The following is a 19,406-nucleotide window of genomic DNA, read 5'->3' on the forward strand; positions in this document are numbered from 1 at the left end:
AACATGTACTGCATTACACACTATCTGTTTATAGAAGAAAGAAGAGACTCTTGTCTTCTCAATTATAGGTATTTTGCAATTGATGCAATTTTACTCAGGTCTTTGAAGTAAAGACAGAAAATTTAATTTATTTTTGGTTGGTTGGTTTTTAAATAATTTTTTGATTTTCAATTAAATAAGGAAGTTCAAGATTGAAAGCTCACACTTTTAAAAAGCTGTAAATATAATACTCTTCTTGAATCTTTTATTCTGTTTTATTTCATGTATGTTAAGACAGTTTGCAATTTTATGATCACATGCTGTTTTTAACAAAGACTACTACCACATGAAAATTGTTTGATGAATAATATAAAACTATGTAAAAGCTCAAATCAAAGCCACTTAAAAGCATTTTGGAATTTTGCCGAAGCCGTCAGATACTGAATGCCATACCAAAAAAATCAAGCACAACAGTAAAAATGTTTGGTTTAATATTTTCCGAAAAAGAACAGTGCAGTTTTTTCCATTTGCTGCAACACTTAATTTCAAAATTTGTTTCAGTTTTAAAAAGAAATTTATTTGAAGGTCAGTTGAATAGAACATGCTGGCTAAGAAGAAGAAAAAAAAAACAACTTTGCTTAAATCCTTCCAATGAAACTTCAGTTATTTTAGGTTGACAAGATGAATTCTAAATGCCTAGGGAGTCAGGTGGTCGGGGTAGGTGAAGGCCAGAGAGGTTTAAGCCACTCAGCTTGTGAAATCTACTTACATACATATGTTCAGGCCTTGTTCAGTGTCCAAAATGTAAAATCAGACAATTTTATGGCAAAAGCAAAACAGAAGTTCATAATATTCATGTATTAGTTATTGCCTGATATGGATGTTTGTCAGTGTATAATATAAAGCACACAATTTGAACCATTAAGCCCAAGAAATATAAATTGGCAAGGCATGGAGCGGCTGAGCCAGGAATAAAGAAGTCAACATTCAGGAAGGCCACAAAATCCTCCTTGTGTAGGAGTAAGCACATACTGCTTTTGGATAACTGTAGCTTAATACTTTTTCTGACTGTGAGGATAAATATTTTGTATCAAGTATTATCATAGAATCACATAATGGTTTGGGTTGGAAGGGACCTGTAAAGGTCCACTAGTCCAACCCAATTGGAACCAGCCAGGACATCTTCAACTAAACCAGGTTGCTCAGGGTGCAGTGCAGCCCGGCCTTTGATGTTTCCAAGGTGAGGCATCCACCACCTTGCTTTAAAGCAACCAATTCCAGTGTTTAACCACCCCCACCCTCATCATAAAACATTTCTCTCTTATATCTAGTCTGGAATTCTAGTATTCACAGTTATGATACTGCCAAAACATTTGCAAAGAATTTTGCATCCAGGATCCATGTTGTTCCCTGGCCGTGGTTCATTTCACCACCCATAAACACCTGACTAACATCTACAACTGAAGTGCCTTTGGGAGAAATTTTCTTAAATAAATTCTCCTGTTTCCCAGATAGTCAGTGAAGAGAGGTGCATGTGCCTTTGGTCTTCCTTTGAAAGCTTTCCAAGCCAAATAGGGAACATAGGCATTAGATACTTTGTGCTGGTTTTGGCGAGGGTAGAATTAACTTTCTTCTCAATGGCTAGTATGGGGTTGTGTTTTGGTTTTGTACTGAACACAGGGTTGATAATATAGAGAGGCTTTCGTTATTGCTGAGCAGGGCTCACCCAGAGCCAAGGCCTTTTCTGCTTTTTATAGTGCCACCCTGGCGAGGAGACTGGAGGTGCATGAGAGGTTAGGAGGAGACATACCCAGGACAGGGGAAGAGGGAAGAAGCAGGGGATGTTTGAAGTGATGGTGTTTATCATCCCAAGTAACCGTATACGTGATGAGGCCCTGCTCTCCTGAAGATGGCTGAACACCTGCCTGCCCATGGGAAGCAGTGAATTAATTCTTTCTTTGCTTGTGTGTAGCTTTTGCTTTCCCTATTAAACTGTCTTTATGTCAACCCACAAGTTTTCTAGCTTTTAACCTTCCAGTTCTCTCCCCAGTCCAGCTGGTGTGCGAGTGGGCAAGCACCTCCGTGGTATTTTCATCTCCAGCTGGGGTTAAACCATGACACCCTTAAAAATCAGGAAAAAGTCAAGTCTTTACTTTGAAAGAGTGAGTCATACCTGCAACTTCTATTTTTATTTTTCTCACAAGGGTTGACGAGGCTGACTTACTGTAGCAGTCATTTTATGGCCTTATATCATTTCAGTTCTGACAAAGAACAGAAATTATGGATATAGAAACAACACGTGGCAGCATGCTTAGAGCTGCCCTTATCTCTCTCAGAGCAAGGTTATATCCACACGAAATTATATCCACAAACCTGAGCGCAGCTCAAGGTAGCCACTGTCATGAGTAGACATAATTGTGAAACTCCAGCTGGGTACATACTAAGCTATGGTTGGTCTGATACAAGCTCTGCAGTACCACAGTTTCTTTAAAGCACGTGCAGGGCATATCAAGTCTGTCTGTACTGAACTAACCAAAAACAGGGTGATGGTCCCGCTGTGCTCAGCCTTGGTGTGGCCTCACTGTGTGCAGATCTGAGGAGGGAAACAAAGCTGGTGAGAGGACTGGTGACAGGGCACGTGAGAATGGTTCAAAGCTACACCAGGGCAGATTGGGACTGGGCATTGGGAAGTGTTTCTTTCGGTGGTCATACTCTGGAACAGGCTTCCTAGAAAGGTGGTTGATGCCCCAAGTCTGCCAGTGTTTAAGAGGTGTTTGGACAGTGCCCTTAGTAACAGGCTTTAAATTTTGGTCCCTTCCATCTGAAATAGTCTTTTCTATTCTATTCAGCTACAGCTATAGGACTGGGAAGTCCTCATGCTGTGTGTCAGGCTGTGATACTAACTCTTCTACTCTGTACAAATGAGGGCTTGACCCATCTTAAATTTGGCTTTCTACAGGTGTAGTCATCTACATATGTGCACATAAGAAGAATTTAAATCTTGCCTGATTGTACATAATGGATTGGAAGAGAAGTTAATTAATCATTAAAAATACTGAGTTTCATTTTAACAGTATGTTAGTCTGGCGTATGGATTTGTTTAATGTGTATCCTTCTGTCCCCTGCCATTTTTCCTGACAGACCTTTTGCAGTGGCCACAAATCAGCATTTGCAGATCACCTGAAATGGAGACATTTTCATGTTATTGGACTGATGGAAACTTTTATAACCTCACTGCTCCAAGAACAATACAACTATTGTACATGAAAAGGTAATAAAAACTGAAAGAGGAAATGAGAGAGAAGTAATTTATTTTGCTATGCTTCTTAGCTTGTTACTGTTTGCTATGATATGAGCCATGCTGTTTTTAAGAGCGTAAAACTATGTTTTAAGTGCATTTCGTTCAATGTCAGAATTTATTAATTATTAAGCAATTTGCAGGAACAAGTGTTATTTTGCAGGTAATTAGGAACACATTCTTATTAAATTTAGGTCCAGGTTGCAGAATCTAAAACTGAACACTACATGGCTTGGGAAAGGATTTTTTAATTGGCAGCTTCAGTTTGTTCTTTACCAACCTAACTTGCTGAGACTCCTTATATCTGTGCACCAATGTGGAGGTTGGATATAACTCCTTTCAAATTTTTATTATTTTTTTATAAAGTTCCCATTGATCAATTGCTGTATCAAAATCTGAATGTGCAGGTCCAGATGAAAAGGCTGCTCCAAGACTGGGGATTATGTTTCATTGAGCCCTGTTCAATTATCATTCATGTCCCACTTAAACTTTTTTGATTATCAGGTTGTTATAATGATTATCCTGAAAGAGGACATAGACATTACCAGTAATGGCTATAATGAAAGCAGGCCTTTTGTTCACAGGAACAGGGGGATGTGAGTTTCTGTTCCCTCTAATGAACAGAGTTTCAATCTTTTTGATCTACCCACACTTTGTGATGACGATGATACATCTGCATAGCAAACTTGAGCCTAATGGCAAGGCCGGCTTTCTTCATTACTCTTCTGAGACCTCTCAGAAATCATAAAATCATAGAATGATTTGGATTGGAAGAGACCTTAAAGTTCACCTATTTTCCAACCCCTCTGCAATGGGCAAAGACTCACTATTTAAGTGTAAATGTTTGGCTGACATATACCATGAGATTACAAACTTTAAAAATCAATTAAATTAACTCTACAATAAAGCAGTACCAGGTACACTGAGCAGATCATATATTTAATGTTTGTCCTAGAAATCAGAATACTGCAATAGAAGATGTGGTAAAAATATTTCTGCTTCAATGTGCAAGCTACAGTTAAGGCTTAGGACCTAACTCTGTCATCTAAACTACTGTTCTGCTTACAGAAGCCATAGTATCTAATTGTGTACACCTTTATCAAGTCCTGAATCTGACAGAGTTGCAGCACTTTGTTCAGAACAGTGTCTGGTCTCATCAGCTAGGCACAAGACCAGTGGCAGAAATGCTTCCTACTCATTTTATGCAGCATCTGCCTTTTTAGATTCTAAGCACCTACTCCAGTACTGAAGGCTGCACTTGGCTTAATTGATTTAATCATCCTTCTGTACAGCTTCAATGGCTCTTAGTAAGAATAGGCACTTATGGTGCACATTTTTTAACAAACCAAGACAGTAATTTTTGAAAAGATAGTATAAAGATAAAAGCTAGCAGCAGCAGGTCTGTTCACCATGAGATTTGTTTTTCTAAAGTCACTTCAAAAATGCTGAATAAATGTCTGTTACTTTTCTTATGGACTATTCCTAACAATTTAGCCATTCCCATTTCACTTTAACTGAAGACTTTTTTGAACCTACTGAGTAGTTTAAGCTTGGCTGTATTAAAATGACGCTATCTCAGTCTGAGGGTTCATGCTACTCTGTATAACTTTTGCTTTGTCTTTTTTTAAGAGCTGAAATGGATATGATATTTCCTGCTGCAATTCTTTTATTTACAAAGAACATTTATGAATTTTTGAACAAAGTCAGAAAAAAAATATAAAAGGTTCTTGCTGGTAGTTCCAAGCTTGTGTTTTAGAAGTTCTGTAGGTCTTCCTCACTCACAGCACTGTGTTTCTCTTCTTTCACATCCTGTAGTCCTGAGTTGGTTTGTGCTAGGTCTCCTGCAGCATCCACCCTCAGGCACCTTCCCAAGTGTGAGTGATCAGTGCTCTTGGAAGCAGTACCCAAAGCTCAGAAATGCCACTAACAGTACATAAGTACCTAAACTCAGTTGTTCAGGTTGCTTGCAGAGTGGTTTTGTTGTAAATCACCATCAATATTTATATGTTTTTCTTACTTTTATAAAGGTTACAACTTTTGACAGTGTGTCTTGTAACATCTACAGTTTGTCCTGTGTAAGATCTGTAAACCTCTCTCTCACATATATTACGTTTTTGTTGTCATTCTAGTATTGATGAGGACTGGAAAGAATGCCCTGATTATATCACATCAGGGGAAAACAGCTGTTATTTCAACGTGTCCTACACCTCTATTTGGGTACCATATTGTGTTCGGCTTGCCAGTAAAAATCAAGTATTTGATCAAAAATGTTTCAGTGTTGATGAAATAGGTATGCTTCCATTATGTATCTTACCTCTATAAGCTTTCACATTATTCTTACTGTATTTAAATTTTGCCTCTCAGGAACGTTAGTATCTAAAAAATATGGTATATAGGAAGGGATGTGATTCTGTAAGGTCTATAATGTGATCCACACCAGAAAATACTACCCAGATTGGAAAAAAGCTAAAAGGATAAAAGCAAATATGTGGTTTCTTTTTCTGAATACTAGTGGTCTCTCAAATATGTGCAAGCTCAAATGAGCTTGCCTTTGCTGTCACACTGAGCCTTTTCTAATGGATGCTACATCTCCTTGTCGACCAAGGATGGTGTTAAAACCTTGATTCTGCAAAGCTCTGGAACCAAAAGAGTTTTTGTTCCTGAATCAACATTAATCTACAGAAGCAGGATGTATAGCATTTCTAAGCTAGAATTTCTGTCTGTGACGATAAGAATTATGACTGTCTGGGACTTTGCAGATGTTATTGCTTGTTCAGAGTGGTGGTGTATGCATATGCAATTAATTTATTCCTACAAGTGACTAGAATACCCACTGCTTTCTTTTATTAAGCTGAACAAATATAGATAATTTTGTCAGATACCATAGTTTTTCGATGTACTTCTATATTAGTTATCAAATGTCTTTCTGTCTTATTCCAATTATTGTTTTTATTTCTATTCAGAAGTCTAGATTTAAATTTTGATGGAGAATCGTTTATGTCTCAGTGATTAATAATCCGCTATTCGGAAATATATTTTAATAGGTAATACATTTCTAGTCTGCTTTATTAGAGCATGCCTACTGCCAATGGCAGGGTACCTTCTTGTTACCAAACCTGCAGGGATTTTGTCATTGACTTTCATTAGATTTTAGGCAGGAAATACATGGTTAATATGTTTTTTAAGTCCTGAAATCATTTAACAGTGTGTAGTGACTTCACATTGAAAACTTCTATTCCAAATACTCTGTTTAAACAGTACTACCTGATCCCCCTGTCCACATTAACTGGACTCTGCTAAATACTAGTCAGACTGGGATCCATGCGGATATCCAGGTAAGATGGGATCCACCACCATCAGCAGATGTTCAGAAGGGATGGATTACTCTGGAGTATGAATTGCAGTACAAAGAAGTTAATGAGACAAAATGGAAGGAGGTATGAAGCAAATATTTATTATACAATAGTATAATACAGTGCAGGCTTGTTCTCTCCCTCACACGTTTGTACCACTATAGAAAACAACAGGTTTGTAATTGCTGATTAGATTATACCTCAATTCTGAAACAATATGACCATATTTTTTCTGACATTTTTCTAGCAAACATTGTAACTTTATGTGTCAAGGTAGTTGGCATGCTGGATAATAAAAAACCTGAAACACTTGTGTTAGATTAGAAAGTATAAAAATAGTCAAGAATAGTCAAGTATAGAAATATGCAAGTTTTCAAGGATAAAATATTTTTCTATTGTTTTCTGAAACTTCAACTATTTGAACAGTGCGCGGTTTTTTAGTAGTTGGAACAAGGAATATTTTGATTGGAAAATGTCACTACATCTGTCCAGATTCTTCAGAGTCTTTACAGTAACTGTAAAGTTTCAGTATTTATAATTATCATTTCAGTAGAATAAAAAAGAGAAAAAAAAGGATAGCAAAGCTTTGAGTTGCAATTTAAGATTTGATACAATAAGCAAATAAAAGTAATTCAACATAGATAAGATGTACAGATTTTATACCAGATAGTAAGGGGAAATTTGTGACTATATGGACAGTCTATGAAACTATAAAGTACCTATCCTCCAAATCTTTTAAGTTTTCTTTTTGAAAATCACTTAACTTTTCATGTATTTAGTTTAAGTTAGTTTTTCTGTTACAGGGAAGAAATTGTACCCATCTTACCTGAATGCATGGGCTAAATACCAGTGTGTCGTGGTGTATTTGCTTATGGAGATCTCTTCTTTGGTGCAGTAGTAACATCATTTCAGAGCATAATCCTTCCTTTGCTTTCTTTTTAATATGAATGAGTTAACTGAAAGAAATCAGATAATACTGTTATGAATTTGTCTTAGTCTACAAAAGGCAAATTTACCAATTGAAACACAGTCAAACTGTTTTGCTTGCCTCTGAAAGACCTTGGCTCCCTCCTCACCTGTGGTTTTTCTCAATGTTAGCATTTTTCCTTTGTCTACTCCTTATTAGTAATTGTACAGCCAAACAGACCTATAATGTCTGTAATTTTTTTCCTAATTCGTGTCTATATTTCCCTCTGTACTGGTTTAAGCTGTACTTACTATATAGCCTATGAAATGAGTTAAATTTAGGCAGTAAATAAATACTCCTTAAGAAGTTGAAAATCTGCGGATTTTCCAAAGCAAGCATCATTACATCTGTCTCTTAAAAAAGGCACATTTTTGATGATGTTTTAATAAGCCTTTAGCTATTGGTCTTATAAGTACCCTCATAAAGCTATGTTCTTGCTCTAGTGCCATCAGTAATTCCAGAATGCCTTCAGAATAGTTCTTTTCAGGAGAGCAAAGGTTTGAAGATCAGTATTTCTTCTTTCAGAAAACAGACAAGGAATTGCTGAATACTATACTTGCCTCAACAAACATACTACTAAAGATTATGTTGTCTTCAGATGTATATGTTGTATGGTTTTGTGCCTTTCAGCTTAAGAGTACAAACATGGCATAATTCCCTGAGGCGCTATCAGAGCACAAAAGACAAATTTCTGAACAAATCCTAGTCTGGCCTAGGACAATAGCAAATCTATGAATAACAGCATTGGAGCAGTGCTCCAGTTTCACTCTTTGCATCCCTTGCTACAAATATCTTCTGTAATGAGTGTTGCAGCAGTAAAGAGATAAATGTCTACTTACACATTATCTAGTTATACATGTCTAGTTATTGCTAACTTTTTACACAAAGGATAATCTTTGACTGCTTAAATATACCATAATGCTTTGTACACATAAGTAATACAAAAACTAATTTATAGTACTTAATATTGTATTACGTCTCTCCTTTGCTGAGACTTGTTTGTAATTTTTTTATATGTTTTGGGACGATTGTTTGATTTTTCATGTATAGCATTCATTTTTTCAATACATTTACTAATTGAAAATAGATAAGTTATTAATTGAAAGAGGACTAAAACATTAATTAGTGAAGTGTTATAACAGTAAGTTATATTTATAAGAGGACCAAAATTATTTTCTGAGAAAACAGAAACAGTAAATCCTAAAAACAATAAAATTTGAACCCTCACATAATGGGTGTTCATGAGACAGAGACAAATGCAACCTGTCTCGCAGTTTGAAAAAAATCCATTATTGTTACTAGCTTCTTGCTGAGTATCTTTTTAAAATTCTACCCCCTTACCTTGAACTATTACTCATTACATTCACTGGCCTAAAATTCTGTCCCCTCTTGTGCCTGTCCATGTCTTCTAGTCCTGACTAGTGAACCCTGTGAGACTGTTTTGTTTTTTAAACAAGATGTGAAAACACCCATCAGCTGAACAGTAGGAAAGAATGGTGACTTCATAATGGAGTGTCTATGAATGCCAAAAATGTATTTGTGATAAGGAGTCTTGAAAGTCTAATTTTGCTTTAGTTATTATATTTTGGATTGACCTGATCTTTTGACTTATTATAAACAAACAAACAAAAACAAACAAAAAAACCCAACCAACCCAGGCTCAGATCCACCTGATATAGGATAAAATTGGTGATCATAGCTCAGTGCTCAGTGAAGAGGGCTGAAACAGGGAGGACTCTGCTAGCTCTCATTATATTTTGAATTTTTACTGGAAAAATTTCATACTGCAGCCAAGTGCACTTAGGGCAGGGATGCATGGAGTATTAACTCCAGAGCTGAATACCATTGAGTCCATACATCAGTGTGGCTGAGAGACAGGGTTTGCTACTCCGAGGGATGAGAAACTCATCTTCCTGTACTGCACTGGATATATAGCCAATGTCTCCCTGTGTTGTTCAGGTGCCCAGTCCTGTGTTATTCCTTCCCAGGTTACCTCTGAACCTTTTTCTAGTACTGCCCATCTCCCAGTTCTCACCATTCTTCTGTTAAACTTGTGAAAGCCATTGCCTTGGTTGCTGTGATGCCTGTTGTGCCTGGGCCAGCCTCTGCCCCTGGTGACTCCATCCCAGTGGGCACTCCTGGTGTCCCAGGGGTTCCAGCTGGCTAATGATAGAACGACTGCTCTGCACTCTGTGTTAACCCCCTCTTACAGGGCCAGATTCATGAGGCAGTGCAATCACACAGCCCAGCATGACAGCGCGTTTGTCACGCGTTTCTTCAGTATGTCAATCACAAGCATCACTCCCTGTACTGAACTGCATGCAGTAAGTCCAGTGGTCTGATTCCAAGCTCCCCTTCACATACTTTAAATGATTTTGCTGTATGCTGTCATGCATTTTTATTAGTTGTATTTTATCATGTCTCTCTCATATGGCTTTTACTTGATTTAATGCATGACAAGTGCTGTTCATCTATTCAGTTCATGCTGAACTTTTCGCAGTCTATACATCTTGCTCCATCCAGGTTTCTTTCACAAAGGCTCTAATTTAGTCTGCATACTGCTTTTTCCAAGTGACACCATTATTTGGGATGTATGTAAACCTACTTGTAAAACTTCAGTGAACTGTTTTTTGCGGCTTCATAGCCACAGTGAATGAAATAAGTATATATTGAATTTTCTTTCCAGTGCTTTCCAGTGCTGGATATTCTTCACATGTTAAAAACTTTTAGGGCATAGAGCAATGGTTCTCCATGATCTTGTGCTCAACTACTAGAAGAGAAAAGCAGTCTGCCTGAAATCACTGCCTCCTTCAAAATCTGCCTGGTTGGCTTTCAGAACACTGGAGTCTGGAGGCACCAGGGATCAGAGAACTCCACAGATCATAGCTACTGTCTCAAGTTTAAATTATGTAGCTACAGAGTATGTTGTTAAAGCTTCCTTCAAATTCCCAATGGCTGCTGATTTCCAGGTGTTTTTAGTCTTAGCCCATGGTGAGTTTTTGCTGGTATCATCCTTGATTCTGAATTAAAAGTAGAACATAACATCTGTCACATGGATTTCTATTTTGAGCACATTTTCCTTATTTTTGTATACTTTTATTGGACTGTTGAAGCTAAAATACGTATTCTTAGAGGATTAATAGAAAAAGAGAGAAATTTCACTTATTAAGACTTCTAATGTGATTTCCTAAATAGTTTGATATTCAGCAGTCAAAAGTAAATGGTGTGAATTTTCTCTGAACTCTTCTTGTGGTATCCTTACAATTTAGAGTAGCAAAAATGCCTTCAAATTTTCTGAAATCAAGAAACAATGTAAAATTGCCAGTACAACTCAAACAAATTAATCACAGTCCCTCTGTCTCTATAGTTAACACCCAGGGTCTCAACAATGGTTCCACTGTACTCTCTGAAGATGGGAAGAGATTATGAGATACGACTCCGATCAAGACAGCAAACCTCTGAAAAATTTGGGGAGTTCAGTGAAATCGTTTATGTATCTTTTTCTCAACTGGGCAGCGAATGTGTTCGTTCTGAAGGTAAATAAAGTATTTTTAAAACTGTGATTCTTGCCTTTTCGGAGTGGGGGTGTGTGTGTGTTTTTCTCCTTACCATCAATATTGTATGGTTGAATAGCTAGATTACTCAGCCTACTACATGAAAATAATTTAGTGAGATTGAGAATGTACAAGTTCTATATGCAAGCTCAGAATTAAACTCGTCAAGACATTCACAGCTCATCCTAGAGCAAAAATACAGATAGCTTTAAGAATCACACATAACTGCTGTTGCACATTTTACAGAGCATAAAACAAAGTTAAATCTCATACTTCATCATTTAAAATGAGCACTTCAGTAGCAAAGAGAAGAATTGTCACTTCTGCTAAAGTGTTATACTGTTGGCTAAGTTTGTTGGCAGAATTGTGTTTTTCTGATCATCCTGCTACTATGAAGGACAGTGAGTGGTTTTCTGGTTCTTGCTTCTGACTTGTACTTGTTTTAAAGTGCTATTAAAGACAGAAGAAGAAACAGTCATTGATCACCACATTTTTTCTATTGAAGGAATGAGACAGTGCCTTTTCCTAAAGTGTTCTTGGGTCTGAGCTACTGAATTAACTCTTTAAAATAAGAGGTCTTCAGAACATATTTTAACATATTTCACTTCATTTTCCAGGGTAGTAAAGATGTTAAATAAAACAATTCATAACTGTTATCTTTTAAAACCTTGCTAGATTCTCCTTTTTAACTCTTCCTATTGCTAGTTTTCTTACCTAATTTTTCGGAAAAACTTATGTTCTGTACATGTGGCATCATTTTATTAACCCCATCTGCATTACATTGTCAAGATTTTTATATGAACAAAATTAAAATCCTATAAAAATCTAGGGCCATCCTACAACCACACTTTTCTTCAGTCACTGCAGCTGAGACTCTCCAAGGTGATACTTATCCACACATCTCACACAGTAGTAGTGAGCTGATTTGATTGAGAATTTATTTTTGCCTGTTTTATATATCACCTTAAGGAACACAATTAAACTCTAGGTTTCCATGTATTAAAAATTTAAAGTAGTTACATTCTAATGCAATATTCTTACTTTTTGAAGCAGCTAGGCATCTGCTGGTCTCACTGACATGACAAGGACTTTCTGTTTCTCCATTAAAATAGAGACTTGTTTAACACAGACATATCCATAAAGACTTTAATTCATGCCTGAAAGCACATCTAGTCAAAATCTAAACTTGGAACGCAGGACTCAAACTCGTACCTGAATTTTTGATTTCTTTTTTTTCTGAAAGTTCACTCATGATCATGTGTACAGGTCTAAAGCATTCTGTCCAGTGTTCCTTCGCCCAAAAAAAAGGAGTGAAGTTTGTATGGAAAAGTTGCAATTGGGAACAAATGAGAAAAATCTAAGACTAAAGGCAGAATAAATTTCTTTATGCTTTGTATTCTACAGTGTCAGCTCAAGTATAATGGAATTGCTAGTATTTAAGAGATAAAACATTTCATTTATCAGCATTGTTCTTCATTCCTACTAAATTGCATTTCTCAATTAATTTCTACATTTTTTGATACCACATGCCAGGTAAATAAAAGGGAGATTTTTTCCTCAGCTGATGATTCACAACATAATGTTCAACCTTTAGAGAAGTAGTATGCTTTTTAACACCACCGTACTCTAGTTTTTATGAGAGAAATATAGTTTGCCTATGATTTAGTGTGCTATTAGTAATGTTCTCTCAGCTTGGATGAATAAGTGTATTATATGCCATCAGGACTACTGACAGCATGTTCCAAGTAGGCAGAATGTTCCTCATGGCTAGTTTTGCTACAAGTATTCTCTTTACTAAGATCTTGTTTAGTTTATAAAATCAGTCTGGTTTTGCCAGGAGTTTCAGTGGAGTATGAAAAATGTTGAGAGACCAAAAGCATATTTTTATTTCTTCAGAACATAGAACTTTCACATTTAAGTAACCAAAAATTCCATCAGTTTTTACCACTTTGGGATACTCGGGTGGTAGAAGAGAAGGTTGAAATTAAAGATGCGACAGAGATTCAGATTCCTGATAACACGTTTATGTTCTGTTGTTTCAGAAATTGGGTTTCCATGGTTCTTAGTTGTTACCTTCGGAGCATGTGGGCTGGCTGTAACAGTGATCTTAATCGTGCTGTCTAAACAACCAAGGTAGAGAGTTTTTATTTGTCAGATTTTATGTACCTGTAGCATGACAAAAAAGGTTCTTGAATTATTTCAAATTTGGGGGACTAGGAACTATTTTAAATAGTTGTCTATTCTTATAAGCTGCATGTACACTGGGGCCTTCTGCAGTGGGAATCTGATTATGTTGAATGCTCCTCTTCCTCTTGCATTGCAGAACATTTTATTCTAAAGTATTGACATAGTTGATTTACTTAGGCTTTGAAGGGTACTAGTTTTTTAGTCTATTCAAATTTTTTAAGTACTGTTTTTTACCCACACGCTGTTCAAAAGTTTCCTACAGACCTGTATCTGTATATTTGATTTTGTTCTTAGACCATTCCACTAATCTCTATTTCATCAAGCCAAGGCAAAGAGCTTGAGTCCTAGGGGAATATTTGGTCTCCGTGGATAGACTGCAGCTCCTATAAATAACAGGAATAAAATGAAACAAAGCACAGAATTGTGTTGTTTGTAAAAATTATAAAATGGTGTCATTTATAAAAATGAAAGAATCAAACATATAAAAATGACAGTATGATCTCAAAGTGTATTAATCCCCTAATATGTGGTTCAGGGATAGGTGTTGGCAGTATTCAGCTTGGAGGTCATACCAGTACTGTTCTAAACTATGAAACAACACCATGGGCAAGACCAGGGCACACATGCCTGTTGTCAGTGCCTTGTATATACACTTTGAAAGTGAACACTTGGGTGTTTTGCACAAAGGACAAATCATTGAAATTAAAAGAATGTCATGCAGTTGGAGCAGATATAAAAAAATAATTTAGGCAGCAGCACTCTGCTTTGGTGGAGTTTAATTTCAGGAAACCACTCCCTGCAATATCATCCCAATCACAGATTTAAGAGCAAGGCTCCTGATCCAATTCATGACAAAAGTTTGACTTGTCAAAATGGGGCAAGAACAACTCACATGTGGGACTAGAAACTCACTAAGGTCAGCACACTGAGCAAGGAGTGGCTTGGTCACAGGAAATCCTGAGGGCTGAAGTGTGTCTCTGATCAGAGTTATAAATACCTTCCATGTGAATTATGACTGCTAAAGGAGGCTTTTCTGCACTGAGGACCCTTCACGTGGAATGTTATCCTGAACCCGTGAGTCTGCACCCTTTTCTTCAAACTGGAGCATGTGGTAGTGGAATAGCAATGTATTCACCAGAGAAGCAGGCTGCATAAGTTTTCCATAATGCAAAATATCCACTCAGTTTTCTCCTGATTCTGAAAAGATACCAAGTCATATTTTCCTGGGTTCTGATCTCACAGGACCTGAACGAGGCTCTCTAGGACAGATGCCTTAGGTTTAGGTCATTAGAGTTGAGAGATGAAAGCTTGAATTATGCTAGGCTAAGAAAGAAGCAGAGCATATTTCTCCCTCCTGAATGATTTCTCAAGGCAGCAAGTGGTAAAATCCTTTGTCTGTTTCATTAGAAGCAATGCCCAGTCCTGTCAGAATAGCTGATTTGTGGATTTGACTGTAAGCCCAAGTCTTAAACTGGTACCCTGATAGCCCAGCCAGTGCACATATAACACTACTCCTCCAGGGATTGGGTGGAAAATTACTGCATTTCTGGCTCTTATTAGGCTTGTTGGGTAGAACATTGAAGGTCTGCCCAAAAACAAAAAGCAGCTGGGGAATTTGGAGCTGCCGTTGTTAAGCCAAAGGTGCGTAAATTTCTCTCTAGTACTTTTTAAGACTCCTGTGATCCTCTCCAGACCTCTCCAAGGTCACTAACAATGCAGCAGAACTAATATGTGGATTTGTATCTACCATTCCCCCAGCTCACTTTCTAAAATTGGCAAGTAACCCAGTGTAAAAAGAATGCTGATTTTCCTTTTGAGAACTACAGTTTATCTGTTTGCAGAGAAAGCAGGGAGATAAAATGGAAAGAATAGACATAACCTGTTATTGTTGGATTATTATTAATGGAAAAGCATCCTTCTATTAGGGTGTTGTTTCTTTTTTTCCTCTTGAAGAATAAGGAGTGTGCTGTATGAAGGATTAGAATAATATATATTTCCACAGCACGCAAATGCATAAGCAAGTTACTAGTCCTTTCTCTACAAGGATAAAACCCTGCCTTTATTTCTTGTTCAGAAAACAGATGTGTCATAGAGATATCAAAATACTAGCCTAAATTTTTGCAGTTGTTTTTCTGTTTTATTTATTAATTTTAAAGTAATTCACTCTTTACACCAATTCCTATCTTCTGTTCTCCTATTCAAATTTATTGGGTTTATTCAAGGCTGCTCTGTTCATGAAAAAAAATTTGGAGAAAGTCACTGCATATTGATAGTTGTGTCAGGCTCCATTGAAAAGTAGGTAAAAAGGGAAACTATTCACAGAGCTCTAGGAATTTACTATATAGCACTGAATTATCAAAGACTAGACTCCAAAGTGGATTCCCTCATAAATGTGATTTCAACAAGGAAGCTTGCAGAAAATTTGTTTCTTAATTTGCAATGAGAAAAAGCAATAATTCTTTTCATTAGAGATATTTGAAATTGAATTTTCAAACATTTAGGTTTTGAAGTAATTAAGTATAAACACAATGTAAGCCTGTCTTCTTTCTAACTTCCTAAAAAAAGGACCACTGTCAATTAAAAGCCATAATTTTTTTTCCAGGTTAAAAATGCTTATTTTTCCTCCTGTGCCAGTTCCAAAGATTAAAGGGATTGACCCAGATCTGCTGAAGGTAATACTGAGCTCTAAAATCTACAGTGGGAATATTTGTAGTAGTAGCAGATAACAGTTGTCGTCCTAGGCAGAAAAATTTTGTAGAAGAAAATTCTGACATGGGGTGAACTGCCACATAATTGGTTTGTATAAAATAATGTTAAAGCCCTTTGCAATTATAACATTAGTTATAGTTACCTTTACATAAATTAATATCATAAAAAGTGCAAGCATTTTTGTTATTTTCCTTATAATTTTTTTTTTCTTGCTTTATAGAAGGGAAAGCTAGATGAAGTGAACTCCATCTTAGCCAGCCATGGTGACTACAAGACAAAGCTATACAATGATGACTTGTGGGTTGAGTTTATTGAGTTGGACATAGAAGACCCTGATGAAAAGAACAGAGTCTCAGATACTGACAGGCTCCTGAGTGAAGATCACCTGAAATCTCACAGTTGCTTGGGAGCAAAGGATGATGATTCTGGACGGGCCAGTTGTTGTGAACCAGATATTCCAGAGACAGACTTCAGTGCAAGCGACACATGTGATGCCATCTCTGATAGTGATCAGTTCAAAAAGGTTACTGAAAAAGAAGAGGATCTCCTGTGCCTTGATAGAAAAGATGAGGAGGAGTCACTTGCAAGCCTTGCCAACACAGACACCCAACACCGGCTTACGAATACTCAGCCTGAAAACATCCAGCTGTGGCCACCCTTTGCAGAGAGCACTGACTCACTTCGTCCATCGGTCCATCCCCAGATAAGTAACCAGAATTCATTGACAAATACTGACTTTTATGCGCAAGTGAGTGATATTACTCCAGCAGGCAGGGTTGTACTTTCACCAGGACAGAAATCCAAGGTGGGGAGAGCACAGCGTGAAGGTTGCACAGAACAAAACTTCACCATCGACAACACCTATTTCTGTGAAGCAGATGTGAAAAAATGTATTGCTGTGACTTCCCACGAAGAGGATGAGCCACACGTTCAGGAACAAAGCTGTATCGAAGATGCCTACTTCACCACAGAGAGCCTTACCACTACTGGTGTCAATCTTGGAGCTTCAACAGCAGAAACCCCAATTTCAGAGATGCCAGTCCCAGACTACACGTCTATTCATATCGTTCACTCTCCACAAGGCCTTGTGCTCAATGCAACTGCGCTGCCAGTGCCAGACAAGGAATTCAACATGTCCTCTGGTTACGTGAGCACAGACCAGCTGAACAAAATCATGCCGTAGCTCTTATTTGACTAAGTGTGTGCAGTGTTTCACAGCAGAGAGTCAGTTTGGGCTTGTATGCTGAAACCAAAATGAAGTCTAAAAGTTTCTTGTGGTTCCTATAATTTTGTCTGAAATGTTGCAACATGAAATATACATCAAAATATTCCTATCGTGTTCTGTAAATATTATCTATGAATTTGTCTTAAGGCTGTTTTGTCTTGTTCTTGTGGTTGTTGATTTCTGTGATACTAAACATTGAAATTACTATGTTTAATATACAGTGCATTTTGATAAAGCTAAAAATCAGGTGATTTAAAGTCTAAGAATTTAGAAAAAACCGTGCTGTTGGCAGAGATCTTTATATCAATAATTGGGAATTGATCATATATAGGTGAAAACCAGAAGTAGCTTGACTAAATAACACATCTATTTTGATTTATATAAATTAATAAAATATATTTTAATATTTCAGTCATAAAACCATAAATATTTTCTACTACACTACACACTGTAGTTCAATTATGATGACCCATTTAAGGAATGTAATTGTTGCAGTCTTAAAAAGGAGTTTTCTGTTTTATAAAAGTTTTGTTTGCAACTAAAAGAAAAAAAATTTTTTACAGAGCCATTTTATACCTCCAAAGAAACCTGCAGAGAAATTTTGAAATATTGTAGAAACTTAAAGGAACAGATTCTATTACTTTCTAATGGTAGCTACTATAGAAATATACATGCAACTTAAAGTTCTGTATAAAACTTTAAAATATACAAAATATTTGGACAAATTATTCTGTTCTTCATCAGAGTCTAGTTAATGCTAATAAAAATATACTTTTTATAAACAAAATATTGTTGACCACAGTATTAAACACTGTGCAACTATACTTTCACTGAACATTTTTGAGAATATGTGAATAAGCTCTGGTGACTTAGCAGCACAGTTTCTGCATGTTTGACCAACTTCTGAAGCCTTTCTACAGCCAAAGATATCACTACATTTATTAATTTGTGCCACATAAAGTCTTGATTAAAAAAAAAATAAATTAAGGACTTCAGCAGTTAGCCAGCAGTTCATTTTTAAAGCTAAAACAGGATTAAAATACTTCAGTGGAACAAGGGGATTAAGTGCAGTATTGCTTAAACAAGATTTTCATTTCTGCAGCCTAACAGCATCTCCTCTGACTGCATTAGGCAGACTTTCAGAAGGAAGGGAGAGGAAACTGAAACTTGTCAGGAAAACTTCTATCTTTGTTAAGAACCTGATGGAGCTTTTTGTTGTTTCAGGAGTTACCCTCCTAGGCCATGGTTTCATCACAGCAGGGTTCTTCTTAGAAAGCAGATAGGGACATTCATTTCAGAAGTGTTTGATGTGCAGCAAATGCAGGTCTTGCTTATGATGTCTCCAACTGAACTCACTGATGCTCTTTCTGTGACCAAGTGCTACAGGACTGGGCCCAACTACTGGGTGAGTTTTTTAAGTTTAGCACGTACTTTATGGTAAATGTGCATTAGATATTCTGCTAATTTGCTGCTATATTTTTCTAACAGCTACAATTATTTAGTTTCATATAAAATTTCATAGATGGTAGACACTAATGCAAGTAATGCCTCTGTGTTTGTTTGAAAGAAGTTTCTTACTCTGTTTCTATTGCCAAAAATAGTTAAATACCTCAGTCAAACTCAGAATGTCATTTTGGTACTTTACTGGTCACACAAGCCATGATATGCAGGTCAGAAGATGTGTCTTTCAATTTCTATTTAACTTTCCTTATGTTAGTGTTTTGTTGTTTTCTCAAAGTTTAATAAATGTATTGTCTTTGATCTATCTGGACACAATGTGGTTTTTTGTGGATAATTGGTTTTTTTAATGGAAAATAGAGATTTTACTGGCAGAAATCAAGTATTTCTCATTGAATATAGTAGAATGTCACTTCCCTTAGTATAGAAATATTGCCTCATGAGATCAGTGTTTCAGTGTTTTCACGATTGATATGTATGTATTTAAAAATAGAAGCACTAAATTTATAGATGGTGAGATAGGACATGCTGCACTCAGAACTAGCAAAGACGTGTTACCAGTTTAGCAGACCAGTTTGTCTGAGGCTGGAACAGTATATGATTGCAACTAAATAAGCTGCACTGGTTCAAGATTTACACCTACAGTTAAGCCCGAAAAATAAAATATTCTGAAAAC

The 19,406-nt window shown here is 36.6% G+C and overlaps 1 protein-coding gene across 8 annotated transcripts in view; it reads left to right on the top strand.

Annotated features, from left to right (window-relative positions):
- Positions 1-19,037, top strand: part of GHR (growth hormone receptor) — a 160,082-nt gene extending 141,045 nt beyond the window's left edge. For 7 of the 8 annotated variants that reach the window (XM_064642290.1, XM_064642289.1, XM_064642292.1 and 4 more), the window contains 7 exons: positions 3,121-3,250; positions 5,407-5,567; positions 6,536-6,714; positions 10,965-11,133; positions 13,194-13,284; positions 15,941-16,010; positions 16,268-19,037. In XM_064642290.1, coding sequence (XP_064498360.1) covers positions 3,121-3,250; positions 5,407-5,567; positions 6,536-6,714; positions 10,965-11,133; positions 13,194-13,284; positions 15,941-16,010; positions 16,268-17,230 — 1,763 coding nt within the window. In that variant the 3' untranslated portion in view covers positions 17,231-19,037. The remainder of the gene's footprint in view (positions 1-3,120; positions 3,251-5,406; positions 5,568-6,535; positions 6,715-10,964; positions 11,134-13,193; positions 13,285-15,940; positions 16,011-16,267) is intronic. The other variant, XM_064642295.1, reaches the window with a different exon arrangement.
- Positions 19,038-19,406: the final 369 nt, after the last annotated feature.

Source organism: Pseudopipra pipra, chromosome Z (genome assembly GCF_036250125.1).
Source record: "Pseudopipra pipra isolate bDixPip1 chromosome Z, bDixPip1.hap1, whole genome shotgun sequence".
In the NCBI taxonomy this organism is placed as follows: Eukaryota; Metazoa; Chordata; class Aves; order Passeriformes; family Pipridae; genus Pseudopipra; species Pseudopipra pipra.